General features: G+C 35.2%; 1 protein-coding gene across 1 annotated transcript in view; it reads left to right on the top strand.

Moving 5' to 3' along the window:
* The first annotated feature begins 1822 nt into the window (after nt 1-1822).
* The window catches only part of si:ch211-171h4.5 (Schwann cell myelin protein), a 14788-nt gene continuing 2404 nt past the window's right edge, over nt 1823-14206 (top strand). Inside the window, exons 1-8 of the mRNA XM_056480245.1 lie at nt 1823-1877; nt 2444-2803; nt 5140-5300; nt 5380-5527; nt 9548-9817; nt 11874-11967; nt 13904-13922; nt 14085-14162. Of these exons, the coding sequence (XP_056336220.1) occupies nt 1832-1877; nt 2444-2803; nt 5140-5300; nt 5380-5527; nt 9548-9817; nt 11874-11967; nt 13904-13922; nt 14085-14162 (1176 nt within the window). The 5' untranslated portion in view covers nt 1823-1831. The remainder of the gene's footprint in view (nt 1878-2443; nt 2804-5139; nt 5301-5379; nt 5528-9547; nt 9818-11873; nt 11968-13903; nt 13923-14084; nt 14163-14206) is intronic.

Raw genomic sequence — 14206 nt, 5'->3', positions numbered from 1 at the left:
CTTAACGTTACCACTACGTTGGATAACATATTTATGTCCTCAGAAAAATCAAAACAGACAGTATGTTTTAGGTTTTAACATTATATTTTGGTTGTAATAACATTATTCAAAACGTTTTCATGAAGTTTCAGTTCCTTGTTATATTAATGTTTTCAGAACATAATTAACAATTTTATTATAACATTCTATCCACATTATATAAATGTTCAAAGAACGTTTCCCACTGTAAATTATAAAAACCTTATTGTGAAATGTTCTTAAAATGTTTACAAGTGTCCAATTTTTTAGATTATGCCTTTTTTTAGTTATATTAACGCTATTCTAAATATTTTCGTTATACATTTCAGTGTCATGTTATATTAATGTTCTCAAAACGTTATTAGAACATTATCTTAACATTGTATTAATGATCCATGAACGTTTTTATATCAATGTTACAAGAATGTTCCAAAATCATTAATTTTAATAACATTAACTAACATTTACAAAACTTTTTTAGAAGATTATAAAAATGTTGCCTAATAGCTAGGAATTTGTCAACAAAATTAAAAATGAATTTGGACCATGAGTTTATCAAATGTTATGATTTGTATTTTGTAAAAGAAGGAAAATTAGCACACCCTTGATTAGATAATCTGCATATTTAAGCAACATTTTAGAAAAGAAAGAACGCATAAATTTTTATATTCAGTTACTGTACTGTTCTCTGCAGTAAAATAAATATTTTTCTGTTGAACAGTGGCACAGTGGGTAGCGCTGTCGCCTCACAGTAAGAAGGTCGCTGGTTTGAGCCTCGGCTCGGTCAGTTGGCATTACTTAGTTTGTGTGCATGTTCTCCCCGTATTCGTATGGGTTTCCTCTGGGTGCTCCGGTTTCCCCTACAAGTCCAACGATATGCGCTTTAGGTGAATTGTGAATATGCGCTTTAGGTGAATTCATGTGTGTGAATGGGAGTGTATGGGTGTTTCCCAGTGATAGGTTGCAAATGGAAGGGCATCCGCTGTGTAAAACATATGCTGGATAAGTTGGTGGTTCATTCCGCTGTGGTGACCCCTAATGAATAAAGAGACTTAACCGAAGAAAAATGAATGAATGAGGGTTAATATTCATTAATTAGATAAGTTTTGTCCTAAAAGTGGTCTTGATATTTACCGTGAATAGAGATTTGACATAAGACAGATGTTATATTTTCCAGGGAAAGTTTAAATTTTTGTTGCCTTGTCTTCATCTGGAGCTGTTTTAGTTAAAAATGTACACACTTTTTAATAAAAGGACTTAGCCAAAAAGAAAATGAATTAATTAATACAAATATAACTGACATCCACGTAAGTTAATGGTTTCCAACATTCTTAAAAATATGTTCTCTTGTGCTCAACAGAAGAAAATCAAACAGGTTCAGAACAAATGTTGAGAGATTTTTCAGTTTTCGATGCTCTATTCCTTAACTTTGCTCTTATTTTAGCTTAAATTAAAGTAGATATTTTTTCTCATTTCCTATTTGTCAATTTTGTAATAGCCAAATTTTGACAAAACTACTGTTGAAACTTCATTTCCAGCAGTTCCTCTTTCATTTCATTAAACTATTCAGTGAATTACAGACAGTCCAGAATGAGGTAAAACTCAGATTTTATTATTATTATTATTATTATTATTTTATTAACCAAAAACGGGGGGGGGGGGGGGGGGGTAATGTGAATTAAAGTTAATTGTTCAAGTGTTTATTTAAAATATTCATAGTAAAATTAACTTAAAACATCAACAATGGATGAAAGAAAGCCTACAAACCTATTCACTGGACCACAACTGATCTTTTTACAGATCTCCATACAGCATGAGTGGACTAACAATCTTGGTATTCATGCTTTGGATATTGAAAGGTGAGAGACTTGTTTTGTTGATCTGTTGAGTTTGACGGTTTACATAAAAATTTTAATCCATATATAAATGTGATGATGACTATTTAACTTTGCACTTTTGACTTGTGTCGCACTTCTGCTTTGTCATCTCCATGTTTTATTAAAATAATCTGTCTTTCGGATGAGACATAAAACCGTGGTCCTGACTCTCTGTGGTCATTAAAATCCCATGGCACTTCTCGTAAAGAGTAGGGGTGTAACCCCGGTGTCCTGTCCAAATTCTCTCCATTGGCCCTTACCCATCATGGCCTCCCAATCATCCCCATTCCCTGAATTAGCTGTAACACTGTCTCTCCACTCCACCTATAGCTGGTGTGTGGTGAGCGCACTGGCACCATTGTCCTGTGGCTGCTGTCGCATCATCCAAGTGGATGCTGAACACTGTTAGTGGTGTGGAGAGACCCCAGATGACTCTCATGGTTGTGAAGCGCTTTGGGTGTATGGCCATACACAATAAATGTGCTATATAAATACACATTACATTACAATCTGAAAAACAAACAATATTGTTATGTATTTATGTGCAGGTGCTCCCAGCAACACGTGGGAAATCAAGCTGCCTCAGAACATAGATGCCATAAGTGGCTTCTGTGTTCATATTCCATGTCAGTTTGAGATCCCCAACTCATTCAAACCCTTCCTAAGCCAATCAGCTGAAGCGCTGTGGAAAAAGACAGACATAGAAGGAGCAACTGTGTTTAGTTCAGCCAGCAAGGCAACATCTCTTCTGAACGGAAACGTGATTGGCAACATCCTAAACAATAATTGCACCACTGTGTTTCACAACTTTCCTGCTGGATTCAGTGGCACGTATTTCTTCAGGCTTCAGGGTCGTGAAGATCTCAAGTACACATTTAAGCAAGGAGTGAGCATCACAGTTCATAAAGGTAGTAATTTTTCATTGCTTGATTCTAGGGCAATGGCAAGAAATCCCAAACAACATACTCTAAGGCATTTGAAAAAAAACTAACCATAATTGCATAAGATAAAAAATTAACAGTTTCCCCAAAATATTTCTAATGTTATGAAATGTGCAAAACATTGCCAAAGGCTTAAAGTGCATCTTTAAAATCTTAAATAAAAAACATTCTCATTTGATGGCAGCACTTTTTCCTACAATTAATTTTAAAAAGCTATATCAGCACTCGTACAGCCTCTTCACCCTTGTGTATTACTCCGCCCACATAGAGTTACAGCAGATTAATAAACTCACTACAATTTGACAAATATTGCAACTGTTGGACAACATAATGTACTTTTCAGGCTTTTTTTTAGGTGAGAATGTAGGTGTTTAGATTGCAACTATGCAGTTTATTTATAAGGACAGTGCCTATTTTAAATATTTATAATTTTGGAGATGCAAAAGCAAAGAGGGTTAGCATTCTGCCCAATGATGGCGACAGGCAGCATAATGAGTGCTTAGGGAAGAGAAACTCAGCATAAGCGTCAAATTACAGCTAATCAAATCATTATAAAAGTAGTAAGTGACTTTCTAAGTTGATCTCTCTCTTGTATGATGTAGTGCTGTATTTATACCATAGTAATCTGGTAGTGTTTGCTTTGCTTTGGCTTTTTCGGGGTTAATTATTGCAATATTCCAATTGCAGCAGAGAAATACTGAGAAATCTCTGTAGACAGAGGGCATTTTATGCCGTTAAGTGTTATAATCTTAAAATGTGAGCAAAATCACCTGTTTTGTCATCACTTTAGATATTACGCTAGAGAATCATTCAAATACTAGCTCTAAAGTGACATGTGTGAAGTAGTAACGGTTTCTGCTGTTCTGACGTCAGCTGCAGATGTGAATCAATGGCGGAAGAAAGTAGTTCCTCATACAAAAGGATTTTTGATGTTTGATTTTCTTTTTAATATACACGATTATGCCGTTGAACTGTTGTATAAACGCAGTATCACATGAGTAGCAATACAATAAGGCTGTATATCATCACTGGTGGGACACTAAGGCACTTGGCCTGCTGCCTTGTGCCAACGCACGCCTCCCACTAGTGCCGATATACAACCATATTACACTGCTATACGTGTGATATTGCTCATATTTAATAGAGTATATAATAAATAATAATTAATAATGGTTAATAAAAATCAGGTTATTCCACCAAAAATTGTTTTGTTTGAATTTTTGGAAATTGGTATTGTGTTGTCTAAAATACTTTTGAAAAATAGGACCAATCGTCCTATTATGTCCTAAATGACATTGTTTTTTTTTTGTTTGTTTTTTTTTTCATTTTTAATATTCCACTTATGAGAGAATATTCTTAAAAAAAACTTGAGCATTTTTTTATATTTTGTCCTATAGTGGGGTTCAAAATAGTTATCTAATTAATTTAAATACAATGTCAATATTTTGGTTGCATGGATGTATGTATCTATGTATCCAAATAAAATGATTAAAACCTTGCGTGTGATATTTGCATAAAAGACAAATAAAAATATTCTATTTAATGTTTGCTGAGAATACACTGTTAACAATTTTTATTATTTTTTAAACCTGATTTAACTGTAATATGAACTGTATTTCACTGTAGGACAGTTATGCAGTATGGTACTACATTTTAAAGTTGTATTGTGAAAATTACTGTATATTTTACAGTAAAGATACACAATACTGTAAATACATATGGAGCAAGATAAATGCTGCTGTAAATCTAAATACAGTATTTTTGCTGTAATTGATTTATAGTAAGTTAGTGGAAATGATTATATTCTATCAGTTATTTACATGTTATGACAATTTTTATATTTACTTACGTGGGTGGCATTGTGGCAAAGTGGTTAGCCCTGTCACCTCACAGCAAGAAGGTCGCTGGTTCGAGTCCCAGCTGGGCCAGTTGGCATTTCTGTGTGGAGTTTGCATGTTCTTCCTGTGTTGGTGTGGGTTTCCTCTGGCTACTCCGGTTTCCCCCACAAGTCCAAGGACATGTGCTATAGGTGAATTGAATAAACTAAATTGGCTGCAGTGTATGAGTTTGTGTGTGAATGAGTGCATGGGTGTTTCCCAGTACTGGGTTGTGGCTGGAAGGGCATCCACTTATTAAAACATATGCTGGAATAGTTGGAGGTTCATTCTGCTGTGGTGACCCCTGATAAATAAGAGACTAAGCTGAAGAAAAATGAATGAATGAATATTTACTTACATTTCAGTTGCAAGGTGGGCCTGTTGAAGGCACTCAGTTAACATCTTAACTCTCTTCTGAATTGCGAGATGTTCTCCCTCCTGCGCTAAACCCGCACGTACAGGAGCTGGAAGTTCTAGAAGGAACCAAGCTGACAGTGAGCTGCTCCACTGTGATCTCCTGTCCCTCAATGCAGCCCGTGATGCAGTGGAACACACAGCTAGAAGAACTGCTGCCACCAGCTCTACAGGTCCAATAACACAGAGTTCATCTTGCTTGTAAACAGCTGATGCATTATTATAACACTTTATTCTCTTTATTTACTTCAGAAGGATGAGTTTGGACAGACACTGCTGGTCTCCTCTCAGATGTTCAATGCAACGCCTCTGAATGACCAGCTTAAAATCTCCTGCTCCCTCCTGTACATGCACGGCACCAAAACACCAGCTGAGAGCAGCATTACCCTGAGAGTCCTGTGTAAGTTAAAAGGAAACAAAAACAATCAATCATTGAGTCAATTGCTGTAGTACTTAAACTTAAGGGGGACCTATTTTGTCACTTTTAAAACAAGTCTCTGAAATTACTCCTAGAGTGTGTGAGTGAAGTTTAAGCTCAAAACACCCCATTATTAATGTTTTAAAACTCTTTGAAACTGCCCCTTTAGGGTTTGAATTATGCCATTTTGGTGATGTCTCTTTAAATTCAAATGAGATTGTGCTCCCAGCCTTATTTTAAAAGGCACAGGGCCAAAAATGCTTATGCATTATCATATATGCGAATTTAAAAAAGGCTCAGGGCTGTCTATGCTAATAAGGAAGAGATGATCACTAATGGATGAGGCTTTGTATATGTCAATCAAAGTGTTTCTGCAGACTTTTTTATGAAGTGTGATTATAAAAATTTTTATTGATTCATTTTTACCATCAGAAGCTGGCTATATTCACACACTGTTGCCACACAACTGTGTTTGAACACCTTGTAAAAGTGTTTTTCCATAAGTCTGCATGAGCTGTTAGTTAGCTGAGACTTTTATTTTAGTATGTTGAAGAAACAGAATGTTGAGTAGGGGGCGGGGCTTTTTTACACATCATTCCCTCATAGCAAACTACCGGTTAGGGGGCGTGATTACAAATATTGTGGCTGAAGCCGTCGACCTGACGTCAACCGAGAAGGACTGCCAGTCCAAATGCAGAATTTGATCGAAGATTACCAAAACAATTTTTTTTTTCAGTAGATTAACTTAGATGAATTAATTGTGCAATTGTATTTGCACATGCAAAATAAATATTGACATTTTTGATTTCACATGGACCTTTAAGCATTTAAGTAAAAATTTTTTAGTAATGCTAATTCTTTTGAGCAAGAAGCATAAAAGGCCAGTGTTAAGCCGCCTTTTCACTGCACACAACAAGCGACAAACCAGAGGTCATTCATTTCCAATAAAGAGTAGTCCGGGAGCTGCATGGAGTTCCGAACATCTCTATGCGGAAAATTCTGATCCAATTGGAGCTGCGGCAAATAATTGAACTCCTGCGACTAGACCCTATGCGACCAGCCGACCAGATGTGATGTATTCCAGTGTTGTCCACGCAGGTAATGATGAGAAATAGTAGTTTTTTCATTATTTTTTTGATTCAGAAAAAAATCTATATAAAAAAAAAATTCTATTCATAAATGAGTAATAAAAATATTATATTTTTTATATTGTCTCTGCACAGGAGCGAACTGGCCATCTGGCAGACCGGGTAGTTTCCCGCTGGGCCGACGTACTTTTTGGGCCAGGCTGATCATCTTCTTATGATCTGATCGGCCCATAAAACACTTAGCAGACTGTCCTTTTTTTCTGCTTAACTAATTGACTTAATTCTTTTTCGAACAGACTGGCCCATGTGACAAATTCTGCAGCCCTTTGGTTCTTTTCTTTATTAACATTAGGCTGACCAAATCACAAACTTCCATTTTGGGCAACGTCGATGTGTATTTGTCAAAATAGTCGAGAGTCACGCCTGTTTTGCCTGTTTGCGTCTGCAGCACGCAGCGGATCGACAACTGTTGCACAGATCAATATATTCCTTTCTCTAGTTACCTATCTGTCTATATAAATATCCTTTTTTTTTACTTTTCACTTGTACCAAGGCCCACAGAAACTTCCTCCTATGCTGTTTTCTTAACCTGCAAGTCTTTATTTTACAAATTATATATCATATGCTTCTCAAACTCTATGAGGAGTGTCATTCATGTATTTTAAAATGCACTCAGCCAGAAGACTCGCATGAGATATCATGACATTTTGTTTTTGATCGTCAGCATGATGTAGGCTTATAGTTACAATAATATTTATACAATATGGTTATAATGATATGTATACATGACCAAACTAGTGTGCAACTTAAGCAAAACAAAACTAAATGTAAAAAAATAGTATTAGTAGTTCGGACCCAAACAAATATTTGTTGCCTTTTTTAGTTGTTTAAGTTCATTTGATTGACTACGTACAATCTTTAAGCTATGTTTGATGTTTCATTGTTGAGTTATGTTTTAAGGGTCTCTGACACATTTCTTTTATTATTTATCTTTATTTTGTTAATCAACATTAACTGTGTGCGTCAGCAGGCAGTTTTTGTTATGTTCATTATTTAATATAGGCATCCTCAAAACACACAGGCACACACAAGATGGACTTCCAGTGTGGAATATTATTTTATTATAATAATAAATACATTTTTAAGTTTTAAATTTGTCAACTCTCATTATTTCCTATATATGGCTTTTGTGCTTTTATAGAATGGGAGTTGGTAAACATATTCAAAGACGTGCACAGATGGGTAGCATGATTGATTGTGGGCCACTCTGTCCCAAAATGCCAGGGCCGATTTTTTTGTCCCAGTCCAGCCCTGTCTCCACATTCCCTCCAAAATGATCTCTATAAGGTCTATAAGTTTCTAGTATTCATTCATTTATTCATTCATTCATTCATTCATTCATTCATTCAACTGTGGTGAACGCACGGAAAATAAAGGCTCTTGCTTTTGCACCCTTTATTTTGGACACTGCGAGAATCAGCTTCTCTTTTCTTTCGACAAAACTTAAAATTCTGTGTGATTGCCACAAGAGGGCGTATTCCGACAGTTGTGTCTGAATGTCGCGTGCAGGAGGCTTTAAAAGCAAGTGTTGATATGCTGATAAAACATAATCCATTTAGGTGTAACAAGTTGAAGTAAATTAGGTTTGCCTTTCTACAATGTTGTTTTTCGCTGAAAATACACGCTTATGTTTTTCTTTGTGTCGTTACATCACTTAAAAAATGCAGGGTTCCACACAATTCATTCATGTTGTGCCACTACAAATAAATTAAGTTAACTTAACAAGTTTAAATGGATTGAACATAAAAGAATCAAGTTTTCCCTCAAAAAAATATCAAGAATTGTGTTGTTTCAACTCATTTTAAATAAGTAGTTTAAACAAGCTGCAAAACACTTTTTTTTTACTGTATATCACATGATCAGGATCATTTATAGCCTTTCTCTTTGGAATAATTTGCGATTTTCTTTTTATGCATTTTGAATTAGCAGTTCATTCTGCTGTGGTATCCCTTGATAAATCAGAGCCTAAGCCGATAGAAAATGAGTGAGTAAATTTTAATGGTATGACAATTCGAGATTAGACTATGGAGAAATTGAAATCGGATTCAAGAAGAAGGTCACTGGTCCGAGCCTCGGCTGGGTCAGTTGGCATTTCTGTGTGGAGTTTGCATGTTCTCCCCATGTTCGCGTGGGTTTCCTCCGGGTGCTCCGGTTTCCAAAGACTTGTGGTATAGGTGAATTGGGTATGCTAAATATTCTACTCTAGTGTATGTGTGTGAATGAGTGTGTATGGATGTTTCCCAGTGATGGGTTGCAGCTGGAAGGGCATCCGCTGCGTAAAGCATTTGCTGGATAAATTGGCGGTTAATCCCGCTGTGCCAACCCCTGATTAAAAAAAGACTAAGCCGAAAAGAAAATGAACGAATGAATGAAATTGAAATCTACAGGTATCACTAATACATAATAAACATATATAGTCATGCAATGCAAATGTGATTAACATTACAAACACAATTTGACAGATTTTTTTACTGAAATATCCAGAAAACACTAGAACTGTGTTATTTATTCTGCTGACTAATGTTCTGACATTGTCCCAATTGTTTTGAATAATGTTCTAATCCAAAGAAATAAGCCTCTGTAGCCATGCTAATGACATCAAACACCCTTGATTTCCAGTTTGGTCATAAAAATATGCCTTTGCTTGAGGCGAATGTGCGCCCTCTAGCGGCAAGTTGTACCTTTAATACTGGTGACTGCTAGTCTAGTGACTAGTAACTCTCTAGCCATTATATCGATGCTTGTGAGCAGGACATTTTTTAATTCACCTTGTCGTCTGGAACCAAAGAGCATACAGTATTATTGGAACAACATTAGAACTTCTGGATGAACTTTTTTTATTTTACTCTTTCAGATGCTCCCAGAAACACCATAGCTCTGGTGAGCCCATCGGGTGTGTTGTCCGAAGGCAGTTTGGTAACATTGAGCTGCCAAAGTGATGCCAACCCTGCAGTCCAGCGCTATGAGTGGTACAAATACAATGGATCTGGGAAGCTGGAGCTGCAAAATCAAGGAGAGACTATAACAATGACAGCCCGAGGTGACGTTCAGGGTCTGTATGTCTGCAAGGTCTACAATAATCATGGGATTGACCAGTCCAAGGCTGTCTCTGTGAGCATAAATGGTAAATCATTTTTCTGTTGGGAAACTCTTTAGGCTACAAAATGATTGAAAGGCATAGTTCAACCAAAAATTGATTTGGGTTTCTTTCTACTGAACACAAATGAAAGATATTTTGAAGAATGTCCGAAAGCGGTAGCCATTGACTTACATAATGGGATTTTTCGTACACTGTAAAAATGTAATGATGAAAAGTCAAAAACAACAAACAATTTTATGTTGCTTTAACTTATTTTAATAAGTGAATCTGGTTTCAACTACATTTTTTAAGCTATACAATGTTTAACTTAACATTATTAGTCAGTTTGACTGATGTTGTAGTTGAGATGACTAGAAAAGTTCAATTAAAAAATTTAAGGCAGCAAGATTTTTTTTACAGTGTACTAAGTAAGTAGTAGCAGCATGGTGGGGCAGTGAGTAGCATGTTTGCCTCACAGCAAGAAGGTCGCTGGTTCGAGCTTCGGCTGGGTCAGTTGGAATTTCTGTGTGGAGTTTGCATGTTCTCCCCATGTTCGTGTGGGTTTCTTCCAGGTGCTCCGGTTTCCCCCACAAGTCCAAAGACATGGAGTACAGGTGAATTGGGTAGGCTAAATTGTCCCTAGTGTTTGAGAATGAGTGTGTATGGATGCCTGCAGCCGGAAGGGCATCCACTGCGTAAAACATGTGCTGGATAAGTTGGCAGTTCAAATCCGCTGTGGCGACCCCAGATTAATAAAGGGACTAAGCCGAAAAGAAAATGAATGAATGAATATTTAATTATGTTAAAATTGTATTTGCTTGAGTCTCAAAATACAAAACATACAAACATACAAAATATGAGAGAAAACAATGTTATATACAGTTTATAGGTATAATATATACTTTTAGAAAATTACTGGGGCCCCCAGATTTCCTGGGGCCCTAAGCGGCTGCTTACCTTGCTTATAGTCCTGCAGAGTTCGTTTTAAAGACGAAATGCAGCCATACATACTTCTGGCTACATATTTTGCGATCTCCAGAAATATATATAGGGCTACATTTTCACAATGAGCCTATGTTACATTAGTAACTTTATTTATAAACTACTTACTAACATCTATTAATGCAGAGTTAATGCTTAACAAATATTGAATTAACCATTTGCTAATGCTTAATAAATGATTTATAGTGTGTAGTTTCTATAAAGTTTTACCATAGTTTCTTACGCATGGAATTCGAAAGACTTTTGTTGTTTTTTGATGGTTATAAGGATAAGGTTATAAAATTACAGAAGAACTTCCCTAAACTATGCTATATTAATAACAGTCAGAATCAAGCTTCCAACAAAAATAAAAACGATATATTTTAATATTGATGCTGCTTTTTATGAAGCGAAAGTTGGCTAAAAAAATATAATGATCATGCCAAACCAAAACTCGCAATAAAGAAATACAGCAAAAGAAAAATAATGGTTATAATATGTATTTATTGGCGGTTCATTCCGCTGTGGCAACCCCTGATTAATAAAGGGACTAAGCCGAAAAGAAAATGAATGATATGCATTCATCATATCATATCACCCCTTGATGTTAAATGTTTTTGTTTGCTTGTGTGCACGTCTAGGAGCTTGACGTCTGCTTTCTTTTCATCATCTTGGACATCTTTATGTGTCACTGACCCATAATCGCTTTAGTGCAGTGATTCCATCTGAGCTTCACTAATGATTAGGTGATTCATGGCAGACAAACTCTTTGAAAAAAACTAGCGGTAGTGTTGATGTGGCTGAACAGTGGGCAATAACTGGACACACGGTCAGTTCCCGGTGTAAACAAGCAATTAAATGCAAAAACGACACCAAAACCACATCAGAATACATTCGTATGGGTATCAGTGGGAAATTAGTAGATGTGTAAACTCGCTAACCCTCAGAATATTCATTCTCAGACTGTGTGTAACTGCAATGTGGAAACGAATGTGTTTATGTGAACTTGAGTTATGGATCTCCTTGGGTGTTCTTGTAGTGGTATGCAAGTAAATAAACTGTTTTATATGACATAATGGTGACATACTGTAAAACCAGCATATTATTCTGTCTGATTCAGGTTGCGACTGCTCCATTGCACCATACATCATATGTGGATTTCTGATGCTTTCCCTAATTCTCATTATCGCAGTGGATTTGGTCAAATACAAAAGGTAAGTTTCATTTGCAACATGCGGAATTATTACCATGTAAATAAATAACAATATCATCTATATATTAATGCCAGGACATGCAAAATGAAGATAATTTATATAGAGAGCAAAGAGCAGGGGACCCAGGATCCAGTAGAAATTTCTAAATCAGTTGATTTGTAATTGTTGACATCCATTATGGCAAGCCTCTTTAACGTTTAATCTTTCGAATTTAGCAGTATCCACATGCAACTACTTAAAGGTGCAGTGCGTCATTGTTGACTATTATAAAGCATAAAAATACTATAATATGTTTGCAGTTGTTTAAGAAACATGCTGTTAACATATTAGTTTATCTGAAAAAACTATGCTAATGCTAGTGTTTGGTCTGTGTAACACCACAAGCCGCCAGTTTACCTAATTATTGGGAACACTTCATTTGAGTATTGAAAACTTTCTCAATATATGCAAAATTTCACATTTACACGCATTTACAACATCAGGTCTGCTCAAGTCACTTTAGTTGGAGCAAAATAACTTGATTTTACATTTATGAAGGTGCTGTAAACGAAATTGTTCTATATTTTACCATTATTGTTCAATACTATCATGATGTATATAGTAAATACAACTTTAATAGTTTTATTGTAAATAACAACAAATAGTAATTTCATTAATTTCAACAAACTTATCATCAGTATAATCCTGCATCAATTGCATTAAAATGATCCTTAATTTATACTGGACAATAATGATCATTACATTAAAAAAATCATACACTAAAAAAAGTTTACTCAAAATTGTAAGACAACTTGGTGCAGAGCTTTTTGAGCTGACTCAAATTGAGTTAAGTACAGTACTTTAGTTAAAAGTTCAAAAAACTTTAGTTTAAAACTCAAAAAAGCTGTGCAATAAGTTGCCTTACAATTTATAGTTGAGCCAACTTTGTTTTTAACAGTGTCATTTTGCTCTCCTACACTGAATTATACAATACTGTATGCATTAAAGATATTATGCTATGTAGTTGTTATATAAATTTATGCCACTATTGAGTAGCATTTAACATACTAATGATAAGAATAAAAAGGACAAGAGACAAATAAATAAAATACTGATCTCTTATCATTACTCTTATTATTTTACAGATCTCTTTTTTCTTTTAATTCTTTTATTTAACTATTTATTTTTTCATGTTTCATAAAATGTTGATTCTAAAACAACAAAAAACATTTTTAGAAAATAATAATAGTCACCATCTTAGAATATTAAGGTAGATTTTTCAGAACTTGCTATTTAAATTTTTTTTAGACAAATTTTATTTTATTTTATTTTTTTTTATTTTATATTATCTTATTTTATTCATTCATTTATTTTATTTTCGGCTTAGTCCCTTTATTAATTCGGGGTCGCCACTGCGGAATGAACTGCCAACTTATACAGCATATGTTTTACACATTGGATGCCCTTCCAGCTGCAACCCATCTCTGGGAAAATTATATTATATTATATTATATTATATTATATTATATTATATTATATTATATTATATTATATTATATTATATTATATTATATTATTTATTCATTTTCTTTTCGGCTTAGTCCCTTCATTAATCAGGGGTCGAAACAGCTTAACTTATCTAGCATATGTTTAACACAGCGGATGCCCTTCCAGCTGCAACCCATCACTGAGAAACACCCATACACTACCCTTCACGCATATACACTATGGACAATTTAGCCTACCCAATTCACCTACACCGCATGTCTTTGGACTTGTGGGGGAAACCAGAGCACCCGGTGGAAACCCACGCCAAAACACGAGGAGAACATGCAAACTCCACACAGAAATGCCAACCCTGTATTGTATTGTATTGTATTGTATTGTATTGTATTGTATTATATTATATTATATTATATTATATTATATTATATTATATGTTCTCTTCTCTTTTCAGCCTACTGAAAAGACTCCAAGTAAGTATGACATTCCAAACATTGCTTTCAGGTAAATTCACAAACAAACTAGGAAGATTTATTATCGAAATGACATGGTAGAACTCCTCTGGATGCCAGATATTTATCATTTTCCAATATTCCACATTCCAATATAATTGCACGTGTCTTTTCTGCTGTTAGGCGTCAGAAAATACGAGAGGACTCATGACATACGCCAGCCTGCACAGAACCAGCGACTCAGTATACAATGTCATACAGGTTAGATTTGCATTCATTTTTTTAATTATTATGAGACATAATGA

The sequence above is a fragment of the Danio aesculapii genome, chromosome 19 (genome assembly GCF_903798145.1).
Source record: "Danio aesculapii chromosome 19, fDanAes4.1, whole genome shotgun sequence".
NCBI lineage: Eukaryota > Metazoa > Chordata > Actinopteri > Cypriniformes > Danionidae > Danio > Danio aesculapii.
The sequence above is the reverse complement of the archived record's forward strand: the minus strand, read 5'-3'. Positions and strand labels throughout refer to the sequence as shown.